This window comes from Ciconia boyciana, chromosome 1, assembly GCF_034638445.1.
Source record: "Ciconia boyciana chromosome 1, ASM3463844v1, whole genome shotgun sequence".
NCBI classification, from domain to species: domain Eukaryota; kingdom Metazoa; phylum Chordata; class Aves; order Ciconiiformes; family Ciconiidae; genus Ciconia; species Ciconia boyciana.
In genome coordinates, this window is record NC_132934.1 from 134,019,824 (window position 1) to 134,047,655 (window position 27,832).

Consider the following 27,832-nt stretch of genomic DNA (forward strand, 5'->3'; position numbering starts at 1 on the left):
ACAGTTTAAATAAACAGTTACAGATATAAATTGAGTGTTTTCCTTTTGTAAGTTACACAGTATTTTCTCCTAATAAATGAACTTGATCTGACTGGAAAGGGAATAGGTATTTTGAGGTAATTCCCCTGCCTGCAGTTACATTTCAGTGCTTGAAAATTCAGCAACTGTCTGATTTTTATCCAAAAGAACATGTCATTTGTCAGAGGTGTTGGATGGACAGAGGCAGACTTCCCTTTATCTCTACACTATTCACACAACAAGCAACACAGTAAGCTTACTAACCCTGCTCTGCCAACATGTAACATGCCCAGCGGTAAGTTCGGCTTCAGTTTCCAACCTCATTCAACCTTTTAGCCTTTCTGTTGAGACATCACTAAGCCACACTGGTAAAGCACACTGTTTGTGGATGTGTCAAAGGAGCACTGATGCAGAGCCACTAGGCAAGTCTTTTCATAGACAAACAATATTCTCATCTATCACACCCCTAGCATTAACTTCAGGACAATTTTTCTCTTCTTCCTTATTGACCTCAGACATCCAGATCAGAAGTGAAGGAGAAGGAGACATAATTCTCATAGGGGGTATAAGCTAGGAAGAGAGGAGAACACCATTTGTAGCACTTAAACATTCGAGGAAGTTAACGATATCCCACTAACCAAGGCAGAGAAAGATAAATGCCTCCTGTTTTTTTCCTGTGTGAGGAACTGCAAAAGCGCTGGTCTTGTGTTCCACTAGATGCTGGCTCCAAAGCATCCAAAGACACCATCAATCTAAGCAAAATGAAACAGGCCTCTTCATCTAACCCCAGCTCTTCTTTACAAGTATTTCTCTATGAAATCCTGCTCGTCATGTGGACTCATCACACCCTGCACCCTCAGGAAGACCTGCTGTCTGTGGTTTGTAGAATTTGTCCCTGTCTTATCTTCAGTGACACTGAGAACAGCTGTTGCCTAAAGCTCCAGCCTTTCCCTCAGGATGTGCAGCGTGAACTGCTTTCCCCAGCTATGCGCTGGGGCCAGGCTCTTCTCAGCAGTGCCTAGGGACCAAAGCTCCAGCCCACACGTAGAGAACAGTTCCTAAACATTTTGGTATATTAAGCATATTAAAAAAAAAGTCATTTAAAATGTTGCATTTTCAGAATATGCTTCATCCCAAACAATTAAAAAGAGGGAAGAGGAGGGCCACAGCTGCAGCTTACCGCCGTCCTTCTGATGGCTAAGTGAAGTTCATTTACACCATCAATAATCTGAACTGACTGAAGGTGTGTCTCAAACGGAATTGAATGAAGGCTGCTAACTCTGAGAAACTACATTTCCATTAAGGGTTAATGTAGTTAAGTCTGTTTTAAAAGTGAAGTAAGCTAAACAAGAAAAAAGGCCGTTTTAACACTGAACACGTTGTCCACCCGGGAATTTAAAACAGTTTAATCAGAGTGGTTATTCCTCCCCCCCGAGTTTCTTGTATGCAGCTGCACAGGGTCCCCGCGTTTTCTCTCAACCTAGCCGGTACTGCTTGCTGCCTTCAACCTGCCCCGGCCAGCCGCACGCCTCAGGAGCCAGGCCCGCGCTCCCCACAGCGGCCCGGGACGACGCCCGCACCCGCGGGGCCGCCGGGCGGGGAGGCGCCCGCAGCCGCCACCGGGCCCGCCTTGCCGAGGGGGTGCGGGGGCCGCTCCCAGGCGGTCCCGCTGGCCGCCGCCGCGCCGGGTTCTCGCTCGGCTTCTCGCAGCACCTCCCTCGCCTGCCTCCGCCCCCCGGCCGCGTCCAGCGGCTGCCCCAGCTGCCGGGGCCGCCCGCCGCGCCTCCTGCGCCCAGTGTCGAGCGGGCAGGGCGGCGGGGCGGCGGTGTAGGGCGGGCGGCGCGGGCGGTCCCCCGGGGCCAGGTGAGCGGCTGCTCGGCTCGCGGGGGCAGAGGCGGCCGGAGGCGGCGGGCTCTCGAGGGCGAGGAGGGACCGGCAACGCGGAGGGCTGCGAAAGTGGGAGTCGCCCTGCGCTGCCGGGCTGAGGTGAGCGACTCTCCGGGCTGGGCGGCAGCGGTGCGCGGCTCTCTGGGGATGAGCTTTCCCGCCCACCGTCCCCGGAGGGACGACCGGGGTGAGGGCAGAAAGGTCCAGCGGGAAGCTGCCTGGGAGGCTGGCGGTGGCAGGCGGAGGAGGGCAGGTCGGGGAGCTTCGCCCTCCGCAGCCAAGCCCCGTGGCTCCCGCTTAGTCACGTCCCCCTCACGGATCAGTCCCCTCGAATGGCACTTTCGGGTTTCGCCGGGTCGAGAGAAGCACACTCTGGGGGGCTGCGGGGAGATCCCGCCTGCGAGCTTTGAAAAGCGTGCTGTGGGACTGGGGCGGGGGCCGCGGGCTGCCGGGGCCGTTGGGGGCCGTTGAGGGCCGTTGGGGGCCGTTGGGACTCGCGGCCGGGCCCGTGCAGGGTGTGAGGCCACGGTAAGGGGCTTCGGGGGACACGTTTCTCAGTTCGTCTTGAAGGGGACTGCTCTTAGCAGGTACATTTCTCGGTGCTGCTGGGGGAAAGGTTTCCTTCTGGTTTCCAGCCTTATTTTAAGCGCTTAATCAGCGGTGATAAAAAATCAGTAACGTATTTAAATCGGCTTAAAAAGTGAAAGATTTTGAGGGACGCGTCAGTAGGGTTTGAATGTGGTTTGCGGTAAAGAGCTAGGGCAGCATCCCGTTGGGACCGTATGTCAAGGCTGGGTCGGGTTTTGCTCTCACACACGTTTTCTGTGGGCATGGGTGCTGAGAGTATACTCAGCTCAACAGTTTTTGCTGCTTGTTTCTCATACATTCTGCAAGGTAACCTGTATCCCTGAAAGTAAGATGTCTTCAGAGTCACCTGTTGTGCCCAATAATTATTTTGAGGGGTTTTTGGTCTGTTTTTTTGTCTTGTCCCTTTACACTAGCCAAGTGAGGAAAGATCAGGGTACTGGAAGCATCGTTTCCTGGCTGCATTTATTTTTGCTTTGCTTTGCAAATATATGGGTTTTGTCATTCATGGGTAGTATTTATAACAGTACTGAACTCTGTTGCTTTTACTGTGTGATTGTCTTGCATTGATTTATGCATAAATGTTGAAGAAATGTTTGTAAACTAATTCACTAGCCTTCGAAAGACATGCCTACCCAGCAAATTAAACATGTGATTGTACAAGCCCAGGCTGGTTTTGACTTAAATGAAATCAGTTATAGTAATGCTGAAAACATGGTAGAATGAGCTTCAGCATGAACCAAAATAGGGTTTACAACCTCAGGCATGCAGATCTAAGTGTTATTTGGTCCCAAAGCAACTATTTTGGTATTTAGCTCTGTCATTTGTGTTGAAAAGGTAAAGCTGGCATTACGTGTCTCTACTCAAAATACGTTTCTTCCTTTTGCTTGCATAGGCTAACAGTGTACATCATCATGAGAAGAGAGCTGCGCAAATTGGTATTCCTGTTCTTAAGCTTTAAGCTTATGGCTGTAGCCATTCCTTCCTAAGCTGGAAAGTATACTTCTGTTACTGTTTGCATGGGGGAAACAAGCAGGATTTGGTCCTCTGCTGGGTGACTGGAAATGTGTTGAATTAAACTAAAGAACAGAAAACATGTCTTTGCTTAGGAGGGTCTCCAAGTACTTGTCTTCACTGAGGAAGCACACTTACAACTTATTGATAAAGACAATCTCTAAAGTAAGAGAAATGCCGTGAAAGAAGATGCAGGAAAGAAATTGTGTGTAAACAAACTTTGCTCAGATGTGAATCAGGGCCACAAAATTTTCTACTTACACTGCAAGCTAGTATTATTTTATTTCTGCTGTGGCAGTCAGACACCAAGTGAACTACTGTTATTAGTATCTTTATTAATATTACTTTAGTGTCTTAAGGTAATTCTATAGATCAGATGGAGTTTGTGAGCACGTTTTTTCCCTTCAGTGCCTTCCAAATTTAATGTTAAACTTCTATTTCTAATACATCAACACAAATTTGCTCAAATTAGAGCAGCTGGAGAGAGATAAAGGACTAAATTCCCATTCTCAAGTTAATTGCTCAATCTATACAGTTTTTGTACTGTGAATACTTTTAGTCAGGTCTTCCACTAATAACTGTAGAATGTTGGTAGATTGAGATAGTTTTGGACTTCATGAGAGAATAACTGTTGTTAAATTTGGACAATTTTTAGTTCTTAATATGTAACATGGCAAACACAGTATAGCTTTAAAACTGGTCACTACACTTGAGTTTGGAATTTTATGTTTTCAGTAGAATAGTAGATTAGATTATTTGAAGGCCAAAATCAGGGTAGCTCATACAGTTAATCTTGTTGACTTCAACAGAAGAATTGGCATGAACAAGGCATTCTATTTGGCCTGAAATGTTAGCTTTCTGATAAATGGTAAGTTCAGTAGTATTATTGTATCTAGGTTCAGTTAACAGCTTTACTCTTTTTTCAGATGCATGGATTTAGAGAATATTGATTTGTAGCAGGACACTGGTAGGTGCTGCTCAGCTTGTGAACAAAGGGGGAGCAAAGTGAATCATTTCATGTTTATTAGATAGGTGCTCATGATTATGAGGGTCTTATTCTTTCCAGTCATTAATTCCTGGTGGAATTACAATTTGGAAAGGATCTATACTTGCTCTATGAAAAGATAGGCTTGTGTAACTATATGGTAATTAATAGGACTCAATTATTTGGGAGTCTTGCATTCCTTTTGTGCCAAAATATCTTTGAAATTTATTGTTGTTCAGGGTGGACAAAGGATCCTTTGTAGTTGACGCTAAATCAAAGACAAAAAAATGGATCTTAAACTCCTTCCTGCATGAGTCACATGGGATTTGTCTCCAGCTGTGAGCTGAGCATCTTGTACATCACAGGTGCTCAACCTTTGAGTGTTACTTACATCGGATTCAGGACAGTTTTATTTCAGGTAATATACAGTGGAACTGATACAAGATTTTAGAAGTGTATTTGGCAGCTGAAGGCCCAGCCTCAGCATTTTCTGTTTTTCTTTTATCGATGAGCGCTGTAGCCCAGAAATCTAATTGTTGTTTGACACAACAGCTGCTTTTCAGCTAGTGCCTTATTAATACAGTGATTTTGTTCTGTTCTAGGTCCTCTTCTGCTGGCTACTGAAGTACAGTGTTCTTAACATCTCAGAGAAAAACTGTAGTTTGGAACATGATGTACTTATTTTTGTTTGCTTTAAAAGAAAACTGTAGAATGTCAGTTATACTAGATGAGACAGTGTATGGAAAATAAATAGTTTATAAAGTTCTCCAGTCTACTTAGAATACCTTTTCTCTCCATAGAATTTAGGGGAAATTACTGGAATTTGTCACATTTTTTCCGTTTTCTGAAATTTGCATGAGATGAGTACCTCAGGTGATGCCTTAGTTGCCAAAAAAGAACAACCACTCACAAATTAAGCACTGTGTATGTTCTCATTTAGGGTGTTCCTTAAAGGAATCATTGAAGACTTAAGGACTGAGACATCCATCAGTAGGTTTGCCAGAAGTTGTCATGTTTGACAAGATGTGACACATTTAGAAATGGTAGAACTAGCAAGAAAATGAGTAATGTGAGTGTGCTGATTATGGAAACATTATTGTGCACATTTAACAAAAGCCAACAACTTTTTACTGATGCTTTTAGTGTTTTAAATATTCTCTTAAAAATCCCTTTTATATTATTTAGAGAAAAAATTACTGTGGCTCTCTGCCTGGATGTATTAGACATCTGGGCATGCCTGATTGTGAATGTTGCCAAATTCCACATTTAATTTCTGAGTTCCCAACCAGACTTTGAATATCTTTGTTTCTTTTGCACCAAATTAATTATGGACATAAGCTGACTGAATGGTTTCTGGTAACACTTGTCACTTCATGTTTTGAAGTCTGGGAGACTTTGTTCTGTCATGACTTATTCATAGCATAGTCCAAGTATTCATACAACTTGAATTAAAAAAGTGCTTTCTTTTTTCCCCCCTTATCTATGTTTCAGCAAGTCAGCATTGTGGTTAGGGTGGTTTATTTGTAAGAAGGCTAATCACTTTTTTTCACAGAGGTGGTGATGGTGAAAGAAGCCATGTGGAGTGTAGTTGTACAAAGTAAATTTTCTGAGCTGATACGTTCGTGGGGGTTGCACGCAGAAATGGTGCTGGTTTAAATAAATTATTCTGAAGTTGCTTTGAAGTCATCTACTCTCTTGTGTGACAGCTTTCAAGTATTTAAGAATGATTGCTATTGACTAACTTGTTTCAGTTGTATTGGTCTAACATGGGCTCCAGTCAGAACTTTGCCTCCCCTTCTTTCCCAAACTGATTATGGGGCTTGTCCTGGCAATGGTGCCATCTCCTTTCCCCTGTGCTCCATAGACTTACATTGTACCCTAAGGAGGAGCAGTGCTAAACGAGGCCCAGAACACTGTTCTGGCATAACACCGTTTCCTAGAATGTCTTAATAGAGGATCCCCAAATATTTACTCCATATGAAGACTGATGCCAAAGTGTGGTGCCAAAGTGACTGTATTTCCTTAGGCTGTATAGGGTAGTGATGCCATATTCCTAATCAGAGTTGTAGTAGGGCTCTGGAAGATGCTTGCTTCAGTGCATCCATCTTTCAGAACTGATGAGCTTTATTTCTTGAGTACAAAGTATTAATTTTGGTCATTGGGCTGTTGATTAAAACAATCTGAGAGATTGTTTGAAAGAAAAAGAAAAAAAAACCAAAAAACTCCACCAAGTATTGTTCTTCTTAGCTTCCAGAAAAATTTTAAGAGCTCCAAGTGCAAGATCCAAGAGACCTGTTAAGTCCATAAAGTGAAGCTTAGGATGAAATCACAATATAATTTCTTTTTTAAGACTTTGGGGAGGGGGGATGCTGCTGTTCAAGCCAAGAGAGGATGGAAAGGAGAGTGGGGAAGGGAAGTGTAAACTGAGCAGAAACAACTGTTTCCTTTTTTATTTTCCCCCTCACAGTAAGATGAAATAAACTTTCAGTTCTCAATTTTGGAAAGTAGGAAAATTGAAAGCATGAGCTGAACAGTCTTCTTTCTGGCATGCCTGGCCTTCACTTGATTCCGTACAGCCTGCTTACATTGTTCACTGGTTTGATTATTCCAGCTTTAGAAAAGTCTTTGTCTTTACCTCTTTCTCTCTGCATCAAATTCAAGTCCTGTTACTGAATATAAAGGTTTTGCAAAACTTTGTGTTTGTTTACTTTTCTATGCTTATATCTTTGTACACCCTCCCTCATCCCTTTTACATGGCTCGAGGTGCATGTCTAGCATTCTTTTAATCTTTTTTCTGTGTGCTAACTTAAATGTAGTCTTTGTTGTACTTTCAGTCTTCTACTCTGCAGAACACTTCTTTTGTTATTCCTCCACCCATGAAACCTATATACCTCCATACCCCAAAGTATTATTAATGAAAATGTACACAATCTGCCTGTAGTTGGAGTAACCAGACCTGTGACAAGCATAACTAAATTATTACATCTCTGCTTCTCATGCTTCATCAGTACTTTGTAAACTCTTTGAAGTGGAAACCTGCTCAGGTATTGTCACTGACGGGCTTTTTAGTTTGCTCTAGTAATAGAGTGTGTGGATAATACTGTTCTCTCAAGGGAATACACAACGCAGAAGAGGATTTCCTGGATAGTGTAAGAACTTTTATAAGAGCAAGAAAGAGGCCTCTTGCTCATCTCCCTGGTGACTGCTGGATATGAGGAGGTGAAACGTTGCCAAACTGGGTAAGAGGGAACAAAAACTTGCTTGAAATTGTCCCCTGTTCCATTTTTGCACTATATACAATGACACAAGTTACTGTAAGAGAGACGTAAGTACTAAAAGTGCTTTTTGGCTTGAGGTCTGTAATGGAGAGCCATCCAATAGCATATTACATTCATGAATCCGCTTAAATAAACCTTAACGATTAAGCTTACACTTTTACATTAATCTAAGGGGAGATCTGTGAGTTGAACTGAGGGCAGACCTTGGCTTGCACAGCTTGGTATTTGTAAAATTAAAAAAAAAAAAAAAAATCTTTCTAATACCGGTATCCTGCAGCAGTTGAAAGACTGAACTAAAGAATGGATTTCTCAGATAATTTTTCCTCCTGTTTATTTCTGTCAAGAACTGAACCAACGAGCTATGAGTTTTGCAGAAGACTGGTGTCTGTAACTAAGTGGCTTGCTGCTCTCTGTAAGCCAACTTATTAAAAAGTAAAATATTTAATATCTTTGAAAACAGTAAAAATTTATGTCAGGAGGACATGTTTGGAAGGTCCTTGAACTGGCTGTACACATTACCATTGCAGTCTAAGAAAAAGCTGGTGTTCTACATAAAGTGGCTGAATTTTGTAGAACACAGTATGCCTGTTTTTACAGCCTTTGATAAACACTGGAGAAAATTAATGAAAACCAAGCTATTATCAGACAGTAATAATCCTATTACTGTCTTCTGGAAAAATGCATTAAAAAAACCACCACGGAACAACATTTTCAAATCAATGGTGCTACTTCTGCGGTTAAGTTGGTGGATACTGTATGTGCCAAAATTCACAGTGACATAAGGCTTTCCAACATAAGCGGCCTCCCTATTACATCTAACTCGCTTCAGCCAAAATTTAAAAATAACATAAAAACTTTACTACATTTTGGTTCCAGTCTGGAAAATATAAGGGATTGATGGAAGAATGCTAGAGTCTTACACTTCTGAAAGTAAAGGCATCAAGAAGTTATCATACCTGGGCAGGATGATGTTTCTGCTCTTTTCTGCCTTTTATCACCTGGTGTAGATTTGAATAATGCAGACTGTCACAGAACAACAGCTAGAAGCTTACCATTCATTATTACCCTCCTCCTCAGCAGTAAATTCTATAAATTTGGGAAATATTTTTATTAAAATCCAAGATTTTAATAGGGGATAACTACAAAAGTAGACAGAATGAGCCCCAAAGACTATGGATGAAACAAATGTGACTTGAACAAAACAGCTTGAAGCATAGCAGTAGGCAGCATGGTTAGAAGTAAATGACTGATTGCTCTGCATCATTATTTCCAACATAAGTTTCTGTTACCAACAGTTTATGCATTGGCAGTGAGAACCTGCTCTGGCTAAAACTTGGCATAAAAGAACTAATAGTTTTTTAAATTTTAAAGACTGCCAGTAAATAGATATATTCAACAGGAATTGTAAAATTTGAATGTATTTTTCAAAAAGTGATTTAACAAAGTACACTACAGCACAGAACAGCTGGATTTACGTGTTGCACTTTCTTTGGCTTTAAGCCTATTGAAAATACATCTGCTGTAATACAAGGCAAGCAGTGGCTTAAGGTAAGCCCTATACCTCTGATATGTCACCTGTGGGTGCACACTTGGAAAGCAGTCCAGGTTTCTCACACTGCACTTTGAGTGGAGCTGCACCATGCAGTCCCCCTTGAGGCTGGCTGCAGAGACATGGACTCCTCTGCCTTCCAGTTGTGTTTGTAACACAAGCCCAGTTTCCTGGGGCACCTCAAAGTCCTTTCACTGTGCATACCTGTGACTGACTAGCTAGCTGAAGGGCTTTGAAAACATCGACTTCAAACAATGTTACTTACCTTTCAGAGGTACAAAGCTGGGTACAGCAGAGTAAACACAGTAAAAGCCTTACAGGCCTTGGTTTTAACAATTTTGTTTGCCTGCTCTTGTAAGCTGGTGTCAGCTTACTGACCTTCATCCCTCTATTCTGCCTGTCCTTCTGCTACAGGCTGCGTGTCACAGTGTTTGTCTTGGTCAACCTCTTAGAGTTCAGTAACTTCTGCAGAAACTCTGTGCTTCTTAGGCAGGTAAAACTCCCATTGTGTTAAAGGACAATTCCATCAAAAAAATAGTAAAAGAGAAGAGAAGGCTCCGGGGAGACCTTATTGCAGCCTTTCAGTACTTAAAGGGGGCTTATAAGAAAGGTGGGGACAAACTGTTTAGCAGGGCCTGTTGCGATAGGACAAGACATAGTGGTTTTAAACTAAAAGAGGGCAGATTTAGACTAGATAGAAGGAAGGCATTTTTTATGATGAGGGTGGTGAAACACTGGAACAGGTTGTCCAGAGAGGTGGTAGATGCCCCATCCCTGGAAACATTCAAGGTCAGGTTGGACAGGGCTCTGAGCAACCTGATCTAGTTGAAGATGTCCTGGCTCATTGCAGGGGGGTTGGACTAGATGACCTTTAAAGGTCCCTTCCAACCCAAACTATTCTATGATTCTATGACATAAGCTAATTAACACTAATCATAAGAATAAAGAATCCTCTTTATACCGTCTTCCTGTCTTCATTTCCAGTAACCTCTTTAATTTCTGGAGAATGTGATACTAATGCAGAACTGCAACATGTATAACACAACATACAAAACAACCATGTAATTTTTCAAAGTATGTTCGTTCATTTGTTTTAAGGTAAGTTCTATCAATTCTAGTTTCACTTTCAAATTAATGACATGGTATGATATCTTGTCTGAAACCTGGGTACCAATGCTACAAGATTGTCACTGGTCAAAATAGAGCACTCTTCATGGAGAGCGAACAGGAGGGAACAGATTTATGCCTGAGCCCTTACTTTCTGTTTTCTGAATTTCCATTTTATCCACTGATCATAAAGAAAAGTAATTGATTATATTCTCTTCTACTTCAGGCAGTTAGCTCTTTGTAAAGAAAAGTGACTTTCTTTGTAAAGAAAAGTGACTTAATTGTTATTTGAGAATAGTAAGTGAGAAAGTAAAGACAGCCACTTATATCTTTACCTGTGGTCTGTGCATCGAATTCTTTGCCACACTTGGGTGGCTCAGTAGTTGTGCCCAGTAGCTGTTGTACTTGATTGGATTTGCTTGATTTACAAGTGAAAATTTTTCATCCTATTGCAAAAACTATGCAGATTCATGCTGGGCTCTCTGAGTCATGCTGTACTAATCTGTTATAATGAACAATAAAAAAATTCATTTCAACAAATGAACAAATTTAATAACAAATGAAAAAATCACTTGTGCCTAATTCTATAATGTCCATAACTGTATGTTTACAATTACATTACTTTTCAGGATCCTTATTAAGAGTAGAGCTTTAGGATTCCAATACAAAGAAGGGCTTAAATAAGTTTAAGAGAAACATAATGTCCATATGTTTTGCAGTGTATCATATGATCTTTATTTCAATAGATACGGTGAAATCTTATTTTACATCTTGCTTTTTCTTTAAAAAAATCTAAAAAATCTATCAAAGCTATCAGCATCTTTTTCTTCGGTAGTGTCTGAACAACATTGTTGCAAAAAGAAAGAAACACAAATGTTATTTTCCTAACTCTTTTAATTGTATTTTTTTTCCAGACATTGGAACAAATCTTAAGCTAGCATAAATGTCCAAAGTCTTGCAAAAAGTCAAGTGAGCTGTGACCATGCCAGCATTTCACTTTATACATTTACTTGCTTTCCTGCTGTCTGGATTTTATTGCTGTCCCTGGGACCATTAATCTGCATTCATAGCTTTGAATAGCTTCACAGTTCTTGATGTGACTGTATTCTGTGAACAAGAAGCTGTGCCTCTGTCCCCATTTGTCTTTGCCAGGCCCATCTCAGGAAGTGAGAAAAATGTCAAAAAAACCAGAAGGGATAAAACCCTGAATGTGCTGAAAGTATTTATTACAGCCTTTCATTTAAACACTGGACAAATATGAGCTAAGCTCACTCTTGAAGGCCTGAGTTAGAGGAAGGTCTCTTCAAACTCCTCAGGGCTACATAACACTCAGGCAGAGCTAGAGTCAGAACCAGGACCATTTCTTGGCTCCTGCCCTCACATTTAGACTCTTGGAATGCAGTTGTTATTTCTGGTGGATGGGGCACTAATGTGATTGTCTAACAAGGTCTGCCAGACCAAATAGAAGGCACACTTAATGGTACGGGATTAAACCTTTGTCCTAGTCAGCTCATTTCATGTATATCTTTCTGCAGAACTGAGGTTTGAGGACACTAAATGCAGGGAATGTAGGAGCATTCTGAATCGGTATTATATGTGACACAGAGCAAGCAGTTTGCTTCAGTACTTAACCAGCATCGATGGCTAAACTGGTGGGTGCCACTGAGTATTTTTGAGCTCCATTCCATTCACATTTTAACTCTTGATGTCTAGGTAGTAGAGGCAAGGGATGCTGGAATTTGTGTTTGGTTTGTTGTCCAAATATATCACTATGGATAGATGGTTTACTGTACAAAAGAAGAGATTTCCCTATAAAATGGAGGAATAGATGTGCAGCTTGGCTTTGCTTGGAAGTGACCTAATTTGAGACTAGAATGGGAAGCGTGAGTAAGCAAAGAAAGGAAACACAGCTTTTGGATGGGCATCTCTTTTAACCGTAGTAAATTATATTGTAGATGCACAATCCTTGAATTTGTCAAATAAATTTAAGCATGGCAGTTTTCATTATCAGGTTCTTAGGATAGTTAATGTAATTCTACTACTTAGTTTACTGACCGAACAGCTTTATTAATATGTGATTTTTAGGCATTCAAGAGAAGCAAACTGAAGACAGGTTTGGACATGTTTCCTGTGGATCTTTAGAAAGCTAGCTCACCTTTGACATTTCTTGCTTTTTTTACTTGTTTTTGTTTGGTTTTGCTCTGTTCCTGCGTAGGATTGTGTGCATTAGCTATGTCCATTGTTTTAGCATACCATTTATTTTCTCTCAGCTTTAGTATGCTTGATTTTTGTATTCCTTTTCAATGGCCTTTTTTCCTGCTGGTTAACATTTGCAGCACCCACGCAGATGTCATTCATGATGTTGCCACAATTTGGCTGTTATTTCCTTAGTGTATTTCAGTTTTAAGTGTGGCATCCAGAATTTGCAAAGTGGAAGCAGTATGTGTCATCATCCAGATTGGTCTGTTTCAATGCAATCAGTATGATCTTATTTTTGTGCTAGAAATATCACATACTGTATAATTATTGAAAACACTGGCTGGCAACAATGTTGCGGTGCTCTAATTTTAAAAAAGCCTTTGCTTTATGTTTCCTATGTTACATTATCATATGTGTATTTTGCATGTACATTTAATCAATTTCCAAAATGTCAATTACCTAGCAACTTCACTGCTTCCTCCAGCACTTCTCTTGGAGAGTTCAGCCCATAGGAACCATTTTATGCTAATAAATATTTACATTAATGTGAATGCTTGCAAAAAATACATTTTAGCCCAAACCTTAACACAAATTTACAAGTCCTGAAAGAGTTCACAATTTACAGTTCCTGAAAAGAATGGAACCTATTGCGGCCTGATACAGCATGTACAAAAATACAGTAAAGTTTGCGAGCAGTATGAGTGCTAACCAATACACTCGCACATACGCCAAACTTGTGATGGCAACATTAAACTTCTGGTGTCATGCAGAATACTCTGGTCTACCATTAAGCTGACATATTAAAGATAAACAATACATAAAGTTTACTGCTTTGCATTTGTTTCAAGAATCAATTATAGAATCACTTGTAACTATGTATCTTTAAACCTTTTTATTTAAGAAATAATGCATGCAAAAAGCACATGAATGTTTCACTTAACGTTTCTTTCAGCATGCAAAATATTGAGGTGTACCTTTTTTGAGAAGATCTCTTTAAAAAAATGTATCATTTCATAAAACATTATCTGTTATAGTAGGAGGCATTTTCTTTGTCCACCACCTTGTCCTATTGCTTACATAGGCAACCATCACTAGGAAGAAATGTGGACAAACCAGGTTTTGATGATACTCTCCGTGATCTTGCTGCCCACAGTGACTTGTGGCATTTCTCATTTTTTTACAGTAGCTTCTTGCCTTAAGAATGAGATGAGGAATGCGAATCAAACCCTTGCTTCTTCCGTAGGAGTTCACAGTGTTGCTATTAAAATGTCAGATGGTAGAACCTGTGGGTAGGGGACCGAAGAGATGCTTTCTGTATACTTACTGAGATTAACGAAGCTTTTGGATAAGTTCTCCAAGATTGCTCTCTGGCTGTTTTGGTTGGCATTTTCTTGTGTGTGGTGTTTTTGTTGTTGTTGGTTGGTTGGTTGTTTTTCAAATGTTGAAAGCTTATTTGTGCAAGTACTCATAGCCATGCTCTGATGTATTTGTGAGTCTTTGGAGAATTAGAGCTTGAGTGGGGTTTTTTTGGTTTTGTTTTTTTTTCCTTTCAGCAAACAGCTCTTTCTTTCTTGGTGACTTGGCAATACTCTACAGAGTGTTTGTGCATTTTCTGTACAAAATATATCTGATAGTATAACAGGGTTGAAAAGATTTACACTCTTAGGTTGGAAACATAATTTGTCATAATATCTGCACAGCTGCACTTTTTCTAGTCACTGTGGTTTATTTATTTATTTTTTCTTCTAGAATGGTTGTCTCGGGAAAACAGCACTGCTGTGTGGGCAGAATACAGGACATTTTCTTGAGATTCAGGATTGTTCTAGCAGTCCTTTTACTTCATTTGCTCCTGGCTACAGCAGGCAAAGGTAAGACAATTTTTTCCTGATTTATCTAGTGTTGGTATTCCAAATAAATAGCATTGTTAGAATAGCACTATTAGAATAGGACTTTTGAATATATTCAGAACAGGCAAGTTTCTGTCCTCTTGAAATCAAGAGGAAAAACTGCCATTAACAAGAGATGAAATAGTTGGGGCTTAGCACTTTGAATGTACAAACCCTATGTTTACAGTATTTGTTTTCATAAAAAATCATCAGTGATATCTTATTTTCAGCTATGGATGAGGAGAGAATGTAAACACAATATGTAATAACAAAAATTACTTTCTTGCTATTTTTTTGAACTGGAAGTGTTACTGTTTTCAGAATGTGTTGTTAAATCTTTTACACTGCTCTTACACAAACACCACAAGATCCTTTGAGCTTCACTCTACTTAGTGCATGTGTGAGCACAGAACATCTCCTGCATTGCTCTTGGTTGTGGACCTGAATATGGCTAGGGAAAAGGTAGTAAGGTCCAAAACATGTAACAAAAATGATGTATTTGAATTTGGCAGTCTATGCTCTTTATATAACAGTAAATGAAAAATACGTTCATAAGGTTCTTGTACAAATTGGGTAACTGACATGGTGATGCTTTTGTATGAGGTACAGTAGAATCAGCAATTTGTGTTTTATTCATGGCTATTCTGTAAGCTGGCAGTTACAAGTCTGTCACTACTCTGGACCTAAACTGATACAGATACAGTGCTTGTCATTTGTAAAACTTCCTTATATCAATAGTGTGTAATACATTTATCATGTTAGTAATGTGCATGGAATATTAAAAAATTAGAAGTGTTTTTTGCCGTGTACTTAATGGCTAGTTTTAGGAACTGCTTCCTGTGTCATGACATGTTATTTTACTCTAGAAGGTCAGAGTTTCTTGCAGTTCAAATGTACTAAGTATGCCTGCTTAATGACATTGTACTGGCAGTGAAATTTCATAGGTTTACAGACTAGACTAATTCTGATACTAATTCTCCAAATGTAATAATTTTCATAAAATGAAGCTGTTATTGAGACAGAATTTGAGATTCAGGTGATAAAGCTGTTACTAAGATGGTGAGGTTTTAACCTCATATACTTTGAATAGTAAAAAGGACAGGGCTGCTCAGCAGATGGGCAGATGACATACAGGAATTTTTCCAGGGAAAATTCAACTGCATCTGAAGTTCTGAGGAAGCAAGCAAAGAGGGATTTCATCTTTCACCTACATATCACTTACAAGTGTCAGTAATCCTTCAAGAAAAGCTAAACTGACACAAGGGTTTATTCATGGTTCCACCCTATTTTTTGTTGTTGTTTTTTAGGCTGTTAGCACTGTCAGCAGCATCCCTACTCAGTTCTCTCCTCATCTAAGGTGCCAAAATATGTTTGTGTTCTCCAGAAAATATAAAGAGAGAAGAACTGCATGTTTTCTTTCTGATGTCTAGGACACTCTGGATAATGTGGTGTAGTTTATTGCTAGATACCCAAATACAACTGTGAATGAAAAGGAAGGATGAAACTGATTTTGAGGAAACAGTTCTTAGCTTCAGATTTCCAAAACATGGAGCAGAATCAAGGGACCCACATGTAGAAATTTTAGAGTTTTAAACTTTTTATAAAGAACAGTTATCAGCTCTAGGTGGAACAAATTAGGATACAAGATTATTGTGATGTCATTTTAATGGACTGTAGCAAGGCAAATGTGTTCCAGGTGGCAAACACTTGCACAGAAATTAATGACTATTGTTGTTAATGGTTAAAAGCCAGATTGTGCAGACACATAAACTTGTGCACCCCTTTTTGGCACCTTTTTTTTTTTTTAACTGTTTGGAGCAAAGTAGGCCAGACTTTCCAGTTTCCAGAAGGGTAGACCTCTCTAAGTAAACTCTTTTATTAGTTTAAATTAATTTGTCAGGCCTTGCATACTGATCAACAGCAGTCTTTTTGAATGATACAAAGCAGACTAGGAGAATCTTCCGCAGGATTGATCTCATTTTGCATCATTTCCATTGGTTACCTGCCTTAAGACTGTTTCCACCTGCAAGTTTATGTCCACTCTGGCTCCCTTGACAACTTCATAGTGTCAACTCCCCTAAAGAATGTAATAGGATTTTGCAGCCCTAAAGGGGGTTTAATTAATTCACTGTTGGCACATAAACACTGATTTAATGCTTAACATGAGATCAAGCCTCTCTCAAGAATTTGTTCACTTCCAAAATCAAGTCTGCTGATGGTACTTCAAGTTTTGATTAACACTTTTGTTTGGGAATGGACTTCCAATCTTCCAATCTGGATAGTTAACAGTGACTTCAAGTTTCAAAGCTATGTCAGGACACTTCCTTAACTGGTCACTTTGGCCATCTCTGCATGCTCAAGATTGCTTACAGGAATTTTGGAGGGTATATGAGTGGGTATATGGGTATATGCAAGTATACTTCTGACATATACTCTCTGAGCAACAGCAGCTGCATCAAATCTTTCAAAACCTTCAGTATAATTTTTATGGAATAACGAAAGACTTGAGTAATTATTTTTCTTTGGAGAGACTGTATCACAAGTGTTGGCATATAACTGTGTATCTAGCTAGCTGTTTCCTTTATAAAATCAGTTTCCTCGTGATCTGTCCCAACTGGAAGGTAGCAGATCTATTTTAATTGTAGTCATCCTTTTACTAAAAAGGGTAGGTACATTTGAGTCTGTATCTAGAAATCTCCACTTCTGTGACACTTCCACGTCTCACCCAATCTTCCTAACCCCAGCTTTTAAATCATGTTTTAAAAACTAGTTTTCTGTGCTGAACTGTTCTTTGCTGAGTATCCCAGATTTTGCCTGTTAGGCTCTGACAAATGGCCAAACTGAATGAGTGAATTCATGCTTTAAGGTTGGGCAGGGGGGAAGTAGTTCTACTGCTTGCTGTTGGGTCAAGTATGTTTTTCTTGTCCATTGCCATAGAACCATGCTAAGTACTACCTCGCCATTCAAAAGCCACTGTCTGCTAGTTAGGATTTTCACTTAATTCAGGCTGTACCCTGAGAGTTTTTTGTTTGTTCTGTAGCCTTGTAGCACTATGATGATGTGTGTTGAACTTCAGGAATGATTCAGGGTTGTGAAAGATGCCTACAGGTTTCTGCTAATTAGCATCACAAAGGGAGTCTCAAAGCTACAGTATGCAACAAGAATAGTTATCACTGACTTTCCATGAAACTGGATTGATATATTTTGTGTTTTGAACTTTTTCTGGTAGCTTGTACCTGTTAAGCTGCACTTGGAAGTTAGGAACTTCCTCCTGTTTTTCATTTGTTGCTATTGAAAAAGAAATTTGAGAGCCCTGTGATCAAGAGACAGAGAAGTTGAACACATTACTGATTCAGAATTGGCCTGATGAAAGCTGGAGCTCTGGTTGGTTGAGAAGATCACAGAAGAGCTGGCTGTGACCTTGACAGCTAACTAGGACTATGAATGTAACCTGCCTTGGGAAAAAAAAGCTGATCCAAGTTGCCTGGAAATTTGTCTTTTCACAGGGGAGCAAATGGAAAAGCTTTCTTCCCATATTAACCAATTTTTTCCTGCTATCCAGCCCTGACCAATCATGATTAATCACATACCTCTTCTGGAGGGTACATAAAAGCTCTGCATATATTGATAAATAAATGCCTCCTTAAAGGTGTCAGTAATGTGTTCTCTTGCACTGGCTGAGTATCCACCAGGCTGTTTCATTTTTCTGTAGTTCCATTTCATGTCCCATAGGAATTTTTCTTAGTCTGGATTTATTTTGTTGTTGATGGGTGCACCATAAAGCAAGCAATCATGATAATGATTGTGTGATTGCAATGTGCATTTTTCCACAAAATGAGAGTCGGCTCCAAAGAGCTTACATCTACAGCCACAAAAGCCTGTACTTTCCTGTAGTGGGACAATGGAGGAGATGAGGTACCTACAAGAACTTAACAGTTATGATCAAGTTCCAGTGTTTGGGGCATTCCCTGGCACTACTTGTTTTACCAGCATTGACAGAGCCTGACACCTTATTTTCACCAGTAAATTTACTGTTAGCACCTAAAATTCTATTTACTGTCACAGCTGAACTCTGGGTTGCCACCATCTCAATGCCTCAGTAGATTTGAGATTTATAGACCAGATGTCCGCAAGTAAATGCCCTGGTAGAGAACAGGGAATGGGGGCTGGATGAGATTAAATTTAAAATAAACCAGTGGCTCCAAAACACATTTTCTGAAAGTTACCTAAACTCATTCTCTTCTAGAATATGGCTATTTTCTACCTTTCTTGCTGAAACTCTGCCAGTATGCAGCAGAGGATTTAAGAATCTCAGGGCTGGAAAAAAATGGCATGGAGAAGCATGATCTTGTTCAGAGAAGGAGGATGCAAGGCTGGGACATGAGAAGGCAGTAAGGGCTATAGTCCCTTCTTCTAGCTCTGTTTCTGTATTTTATCCAGTATCTATTAAATGCAAAATACCTGTGTAGTCCTGGGAATAGAAACCAGGATCTGTGATTCTCTTTTTGCTTCCCACTTGTTGTCCAAGGGCTGCCTTAGAGAGCTACATGGTCATCCTTTGTCTTGTGCATGAGTTTTACTCCAAAGCTTTCATGAGCAGCTAGGATTTATTGACTGCCTCCAAATTTGCTACTTCCCCACCACAAAAAAAAGCAAAAGAGAAGGATACAAGGTTGTTTCTTAATGTGTTGTTTTGAAAACTCCTAGGCAAATGCCTAGGAACAGTACTATATGGAATAATAACATTCATATAGAAGATTCTTTTAAAAACAAAATAATTTTACAAATCACCTTTTCTTTATTTAGATCAGGAAGATTTCCTAGGACAATATAAAGCCGTCTTTAAGACTGCATGCGAAGATCCTTGGATTATGTCACCAAGAATTTCTCTGCATCCCTTGAAAGAATTCATTGTCTGTGTACACCTCAAGCTATATTCCTCAGATAGTCCCTGGACAGCATACGTATACAATCAAGAAACACCTCACACCAATCTCTCTGTAAATAAGTATGATCTTGGACTTACAGGAGATGATGGTAAATTGAGGATATGGTTGTTTGGAAATCAAATAAATACAACAGCAAGACTTCAGGAAAACACTTGGAACCAAATATGTATCCAGTGGAAAAGTGAAGATGAGGAGATGAAGGTATTCATAAATGGAACAAAAAAAGTAAACAAAAAACTAACTGGGAAAGTTAATTTCCCTGGAAAAGGGCAGTTCTTACTTGGCTGTTCAAAGCTGCCAGGTACAGCTACATCACCTTACCTGGGTATGACTGGGGAGCTGTACATGTTCAGAATGTGGGATAAAGCAAATATAAAGCAATCCCTGGACTGTGAAGACAGTGGTGTTATACGCTGGAGAAAGGAGGACTGGGATTATAATAAGACAGTAGAAGAGGATAGCTCTTTGCCATGTGGTAAGTACCATTGCACCCCTGTTTTTAAAATAGCATTTTTGTCAAAAGCTGATCTGAACGTGTCTAACATTTCTCTTCCAGATTTTACAAAGTCTTTGTCTATTAGTCATTTCTAGCTAAATGCTTAACAAGATCACGTGAGGATCTGCAGCTTTCGCCAGCTTTTATCCAAATGTAAAAAGCATAGCAGCAGTCCCTTACAGACTTTCAACTTGCTTCAACTTTTGTGTCTGTCTACTGTCCATGTAATGGTAATGAGAGCAGGATGCATCCAACCAAAACTCCTTGGAGTATTAGGGCTTTCTATCAATCTAAGTCATCTTAAAATAATTATTTACACATCTCCTGTTCAGGGAATAAATATAGAAGAAGGCATTGCTGGTCCTCATTCTGCACATTCGCTGGGCCAGAACTTCAATGAGTGCAACTTTTCACTGCTTCACTGGCACATTACGCCATTGTTAGCTGGTGTGGTCTACATCTGTAAAGACTGCTGGAGGCTCTGATTTCTTCTTGTTTCTGTATCAGTAATGTCTTCCTTTATTAAAATGGTCAAATGGTTTCTCACACATTTCTCAAAATTCCTCTCTGCCCTGAAAAAGAATCATAAAAAGCTTTAAACACAGTTTTATTTTGGCTACCGGACAAAAATTTGGTACAAAGAAAGACTGAGAGAGATCTGTCTGGATAGTGGGATAAATCCTGGTCAGAGTGTAGCATCTGGTTATCTTTCACTGAGGCACAGAAAGGACAACCTTCTTGTTTTCAGTTCCAGCACTTTCTGCCCTGAATATAGAGCATCCTTGAGCATCACAGGGCAGCTTGCTTAGGCAAAGCCCAAAATAAAACAAGGTTTTCTTTTCAGAGAAATTGAGTTTTAATATAGTTGAAATGGAGTTAAAGCAAGAGAATAATCTTCTTTCTAGCTTTTGCTATTATATCTGTTGACAAGAAAGACAAACCTGAATCAAGCTTGGGTGGGATCCAATTTATCAGCCATAGTAAATGGTATTACCCCCTAAGACCTTCAGAGATTTTAAGGTGACCAGCTCAATTAGTTCCTAAAACTGTTATATAGCATAGGTGCTTCAGTTAAACTGGCACCAATCTTAGTCTTCATCACCTTTATCCTTAAAAGTTGTACCTATCAATTTTGTGCGTATTAAAAAAATCTTTTAACTATGTAATGTTATAATCACTGCCTGGCTGGGTAGATTAGAAGTGTCTTAGTAAGGGCATTGAAATAAGGTGGCCAGATTTCTTTTTCTGGGAGAGAGAGAAATCTGTCCAAGAAACCAGGACTCACGGAGAATGCCTCTAACTCTGGGTCCTAATGAATGAAATGCATCTGCTGGCCTGATGCCTTAGTTGGGAGCATATCTTCTCTGTTGGGTTGTGTGATTTGGGAGAGGAGCTGAAGAAAGGATGTCTTTCTTTTGCTCATGTGTGACTGTGTTTGAAGGAACACAATCCTAGGGCTGAAAAGGGGAACATTCTGGCTACTGGACAAAAATTTGGTACAAAGGAAGGCTGAGAGAGATCTGTCTGGATAGTGGGATAAATCCTGGTCAGAGTGTAGCATCTGGTTATCTTTCACTGAGGCACAGAAAGGACAACCTTCTTGTTTTCAGTTCCAGCACTTTCTGCCCTGAATATAGAGCATCCTTGAGCATCACAGGGCAGCTTGGTTAGGCAATGCCCAACTGCAGCCCCAACTGAGTAATGATTTTAGAATTAGTGATTTAGGGGCTTGTGGAATCCTTTGTCTAACTGCAAGAGCTCTCTAGTGAGTGTGTAAGATGCATGGTTTCCAAAGCTCTGTTACTTAGCCAAATTGAACTTTAATTATGCTGACAGAGGTTTGTTTCAGTACAGAGGCCATCTCTACTGCCAAATATAAGTTATCTCCTCTAGATAACTTGGAAGAATAACAGCTTTTTGAAGAAAAGTTCACTGGATTTTTTTAACAGTTTATTTGCCTGTTTTCAGGAGTAGATGCATTTTAGCTGATTGCCCTCCCCCTCCAAGTTAGCCTGTGAAAGGCATATATTTAGCAAATACCAGTACAACAATTAAACAAAAACAAAGCATTGACAGTAGGAGCATATCATTGTCAGTGTCAGGCAATTTTAATTGATGGTGCTACTAGTCTTACAATCTGATTTCTTTCTGTAAGTTCCTCTGTACACCTGTGTAAAAATTATCTGATTTTGGGGCTTCTCTGTTTTTGTTTAAACAGAAGGACTTTGAGTAGTAAGTCTTCAGAAAGATCTGATTTTGCATCCCCAAAGAACATAACTGGCAATGGTCTAAAGCTTGGGAAAAGGCTATGCCTCCTGTGGAGGCACAAAAGGTGAAAAGAAAGTGGTTCATTACAGTCATAATTGTGCTGGAGGACAAGTTTCAGAATTTTTCTTATGACCTGGTTGGTATTTTGTGCCTACATAAAACAACAATTTGTAAAATATTCAGTCAAAGGTTACCATGATTTCTGTGAGTTCTCCTTTGCTTAACCACTCAAAAGCTTTGCGCAGTGTAAGCCATTATCTAATTGGTGTCTCATAGGCAGTGATGTACTCCATTAATAAGTCTAGATTTACTTAACATCACATTATTAGCTTATGTTTTCTTACCTCCTTTTCCCACCTTTCTTTTTGTTGACTCTTTAGATTCTTTTTCTTTTGGTTTTATTATTTATTTTTATAATAATTATGCAGATTACCAAAAATGTATTCTGTTTTTTCTTAACCATGTGAGGTCTAATAAGGACCAGAATCCTGATTCCAGTAAGATTTACACACATGCTTAGCACTCAAAGGTATGTTCAACTTTAACTAAGTAGTTCACTCCCTAGAAGTGGATGGGATTACCTTTGCAGTAGCTATGTATCTTACGCATCTGAAGATTTGCAAGGACATATCTGACTGTTTCCGAGTTTGTGATGAGGGCTGATCACATTTCTTGGACTAACGGAACTTAGCAATAGAAAACTTTTAGATCTGAGTTAAAGATGCAACTCTTGCTTCTTCCAGTCACGCAGTCTTCTGGTTCTCCTCTGCTTGGTGTAGCTGTTACATGCTGAGCAGGTGTAAATACTGCAGGTAGGGCCAAAGAGGGAAGGAGGCCCCACACATTGTGCGTCACTAACCTTCCACTTACATTCCTCAGGTTCCTTTGATAATTCCCCTTTTGCTGAGAATGAGAAGTAGCCTAACAGCTGTGGTATGGAGAAAGAGTGCCACACACTGAATGTATCTTACTTTAAAGATCGTCTCCTGGTATTTGAAAATATGTAAGTGAAGAAAGATATGCTCACTGTTCCAAATGCCAACTTTGGAAAATTTCTTTATCTTGTTCCTTGATGAATGATTCTTATTTAGCTACATACTTTAATGTGGACAATGTGAGTGATAGCACTATTGTCTCTGCATAATCCAAGAAAAAAGTGTGCTAAGTAATATAAAGCTCTGGGTGATTTAAGAGAATACAAAGACATAAGAAAATAGATGAGTTTAAAATGCTAAATGCTTGAAAAGAAACTTTAGTCATCTGTGAGCACCAGCTCTTCAGTTGTCATTTTTACATGGTGTATTTGCAACTTGCCCTTAATAATAACTTGACAACTGGAAGAAATGTACTGTTTAAACATTAATCATTTCAGTTACACATTAAACAGTAACATTCTTAATCCAAATATAAATATCCAAACTGTTACACTGTGCATTTATGCAAGGAGCACAGAGATGACGGGTTATCTTTTACAAATTTCAATTAATAAATAAAATAGATTATTTATGACATAACTGTAAATAGTGTCACTGACAGTAAAGCACTGTGATATCATTTGTGGTATCGGTGCCCTAACTTTTAGCAGGAGTCCAGTGCCTGTTGCTTTTGGTTGTATGTTTTTGTATAAATACAATTAAGTGTTAGTGACATTTTAGATTTTTCTAAACTGTCCTGTCCAACATTAAGGATTAAGGTGTTGCGCCCTCTTCTCCATGTATCTTTTTCACTCCCAGTATTGCTGAGCCTGCCACTGGTGTTGCTGAAGGAGGTTTCCAGGTGTGTGGGAGCAAAGCAGTTTAATGCTGATGGGAGAAATGGGAAGTGACTGGTGCACTGTGTGACTATTTTGCCTTTGCATGCTCAAGGAAGAGGAAAACTTCAGTTTGGGCTGTTGTTTAGTTTGCAGGTGTAGGCAATAGGAGGCATGATTTAGGCTCATGTAATCCCTTTTAAAGATTTCCCGAGCTGTGTGCACCTCTGGTGACAGGATCAGCTTTCCTGGAAGGGAGGATGGAGTCCGAAGGCTTTACCTACTCGGGCAGAAGGTGGAAATGTAGCTGCCGCTTATCCAGTCTGCATCCCAGTCTGTTGGGTACCAAACTTTGGGCAATATTGTTAAGTTTACGGAGCGGATCATGAAAGCTGGAGATGAAAAAATAAATTATTTGCCCCAATACCATTTTCTTTCCAGAACTGTAAGGACAGACTACTACAGAAACCTCTAGAAGCTCTTAAAGGAAGTAAATGTGATGGGGAAAAAAAACCTAACTCTGGAGTGCCTATTTGATGAGTCATGTACCACTCTACTTTGTACCTATTAACAGAATGCATGTTTGACCTTCCGTTTCTTTGCTCTCGTTGCCTCCCTCTTCTGTGATATCAAAGGAAGTAGCTTTTTGGAAATCAGCCTGCCAGAGAAGAGGTGATTTGATTCACCTCAGTATCTAATGTACAGCTTTATACAAACAGAACTTTATACAGACAGATAAAAACTGTATTTATGACCTAATTTCCTAAAAACCTGTGTAACATCAAAGCTGAGTTAAAAATATTGCACCTAAATTTTCTGTTAAGGATACTAAAATGAACTGGCCAAAGTGACAGAGCTTGATGCGAACAAGCACTTTCATCATTTTCTTACATTTGCTTCTGTCATTGGACAGAAGTCAGTGATAATTCATCCTTTCTTTCATGGTGCCACCACTAAGAGTCAGAGCAGACATGAGGTGTCATGAGAGGCACTAAAACATAAAATTAAGATTGCACTTAGTTTTATCCTATAAACCTATACAATGTGCCTCAAAATCTAACTTACATAAAAAGTTGACATGGGCTAATGTCTACACTGGAACAATTGGGGAGGATTTTTAAGTGTTACTGTTATTAATGCCGTGTGTGACAGGATGGTTCATTTTGGCAGAATGTTTATCCAGCTGAAAACTTTATCAAATGTTCAAGGGACCCAATCTTTTAATATAAAATATGGATTTAATTTGAATATGAGAATTGAATGTCGTATTTTCAGTGCCTATTTCTGTAAATAGATGGATTTTAGAACAGTACCATTTTGAAATTTTGCTGTTTGGTCTACTCAGTTTTGTTCATGAGCAAGTCCTGTGAAATGTATTAATGACAGGCATTTTCATATGGCTGTATCCTAGTAACACTGAATACAAATGGACAGTAGTTGCTGCACAGTACTGGTAACTGATGTAATACATACTGGCAACTGTTGCCTGTTAGAATTTTTAGAAGATAATTTGTATAGACTTAAAAATGCAATGTGGAATCGACTTTTCAATGTAAAGTGGTTTTAATTAATTTTTTTAAGCTAGAAAGTGATATTATGTATCTCTTTGGAATGAAAACTTCCACTTTGGCATTTGTGATGGGAATTTTTAATGCAAATCAATTCCCCTGCCTGAATCAGTTGAATTTTTGGTGAAAAAACTTTCAGCACTAAGTTTGCTATCACATCTTATTTAGAAAACCTAATTTTTATTAATTTCCTGGTATTTTTATGTGGATTTATAAGTCAAAACTTGTCTTATCAGCAATACACAGTCGTGGTTATCCAATGCCATTCTGTGGTGTCAGCCAAGTACTGCGGCATGGGGAGACCATATTACATAGCCACCAAGGTGTCCCTTGGGTTTCCTCCATTCGGATTCTGCTGTTGATCTATTTGTGAGAGCTGACATGGTTGAGGCTACCTTTAGTCTGAAAGAATAGTCCTGGGTGATAATACAAACTGTTCTCATTTTTGGCATGTTTTTCAATTAGTACAAGTAAAATTTTAGGCCCTTCATTTCATAAACCTGTCATCTAGGCCCCAGAACATGTAAGTCCATAAATGTATGTTTTTCTGCCAGTAATGTTGTCTGTGCTTCTACAGATTGCCAGGGCTGTTGCTGCTCTTGAAGTGTTCCATGCCTATTTCATGTCTGGACCTGACTAGAAATCAACTACCCCTTGCATTCTCTCACCGTGTTTCCTGAGAGACAGAGGCCAGCAGGCATGACCCTTCTTGCTGTACCATCCCCTGCCCCTCCACACTGCACAGACTGGGCAGGGTGGGTGTCCCTGTGGAGGCTCTAGTTCACTACAGTTCAGGCTCTTTTTCTCCTTCTTCTAAGAAAGCACTCTAGCTGCTGTCTCAAGCACTCTAGCTGCTGTCTCAGGTTTGCTCAAAGGATGCTTTCTGCAAAAGTTTAAAGGCGATCATGAAGCGTTAGGTAAAACAATATTAGTCAGCAGCAACACTCTTCCCCTGAGATAGGGGAGCAGGCAGCAGCTGCCAGTAACTTAGTTCTTGCATGATGTTGTTATCTGCAGACAGGTTCTAGCTGCTTCTCACTCCTCCACCCTGGAAAAACTGAACTGCTTCTGGCAGAGTGGGTTGCCTGAAGACAGGTGAATCAGAAAGGGTGTTGCCTTTCCAAAAAATTTAAGGAAGAGTGTACTGATCATGTTAGATTGGAGGTAGGGAGACGAAAAGGATATTTTTCATTCTTCCAGCTGGAGATAGAAATTGTACACTGTTCATGCTTTAAGGACTTTTTCTGTGTCCTGTGTCTAAGTTACTGAACAAAAAGCATGCTATGAGTGACAATGCTTTTGGTGCAGGGACCAGAAACATCCATCCCATCTTGACCACTGCATTACAAAGCCTCCTCCCTTTCTTTCCCTTTGGCTGAATTGATTTTGAATTCTGCTTTTCTTGGTGAAACAGCTTCAGCAGGATGTGTGGAGACTGTCCCGTCCCAAAAGAGCCAGTAGACTGATAGTTAAGATCTGTCATGCTAAGGAATGCTGTAAGCACAAGGCTAGTTTGTAGACAGGGCCAGGCACTGGCGTCTCTCAGAGGTACACCAGTTTGTGGACCTGGCCTTAAGAACTGTTATTAATGGATTTAGTCTCCTACCAGACTGGAGCTGCTAAAGTTACACTGGTTCCCATTGTCATACAAAGTCATTACGGGAAATAAAGGTTGTCACAATGCAAATACTGGTTCCCAGGTAAGCTTTTAGCAGCTGTGGTATGGAGCGATGGCAAGAGTTGCTAAACAGGTTTCATACCAGTGGAACAGTTTCCTCTGCCTACACTGATGGGATTCTGAAGTCTTGGCTTGGCTAGCTATTTGTGTCGGAACAGTACAAAGTGATATGAAGGCAGTAAGGGACTTGCTGCTTTTGTTTCTAATGATGCTTGTTAGTAACAGAAACTGGTGCTTATCTCATTTAATGGAGTTGCCTTTTCCTTCAGAAAAAAACAGTTCTTGTGGGGACCTATTCTGTCTCCCTTCCAGCAAAAGCAAAGACTAATACTGGATATTTTATATCCATCAGGATATTTTAGATTGGACTTTAATACTTCTCCAAATAAACCCTATTCACTTTCTTTTCTAGTTCTTAAACACAACAAAGGAGGAGGGTTAACAAATGTAAGTGAAATTCAATAATGTATGACAGCCTCTCCTCCTTCCCTCTTCCTGTATGCAAAGGTGATTCTGGTGAAAGACTTGGTTAGTGAACTTAGTGCTGCACCTTGATCAGTGACAAGTCTCATTCTCATGGATAATTTCTAACAACTGTAGGCATGTGAATATTGT

The 27,832-nt window shown here is 39.7% G+C and overlaps 1 protein-coding gene across 4 annotated transcripts in view; it reads left to right on the forward strand.

Moving 5' to 3' along the window:
• The first annotated feature begins 1,754 nt into the window (after positions 1 to 1,754).
• ADGRG2 (adhesion G protein-coupled receptor G2) overlaps positions 1,755 to 27,832 on the forward strand; it is a 62,780-nt gene continuing 36,702 nt past the window's right edge. For 3 of the 4 annotated variants that reach the window (XM_072849100.1, XM_072849111.1, XM_072849119.1), the window contains exons 1-3: positions 1,767 to 2,004; positions 14,372 to 14,490; positions 19,315 to 19,932. In XM_072849100.1, the coding sequence (XP_072705201.1) occupies positions 14,373 to 14,490; positions 19,315 to 19,932 (736 nt within the window). In that variant the 5' untranslated portion in view covers positions 1,767 to 2,004; position 14,372. Of the gene's footprint in view, positions 2,005 to 14,371; positions 14,491 to 19,314; positions 19,933 to 27,832 lie in introns of all 4 variants that reach the window. The other variant, XM_072849107.1, reaches the window with a different exon arrangement.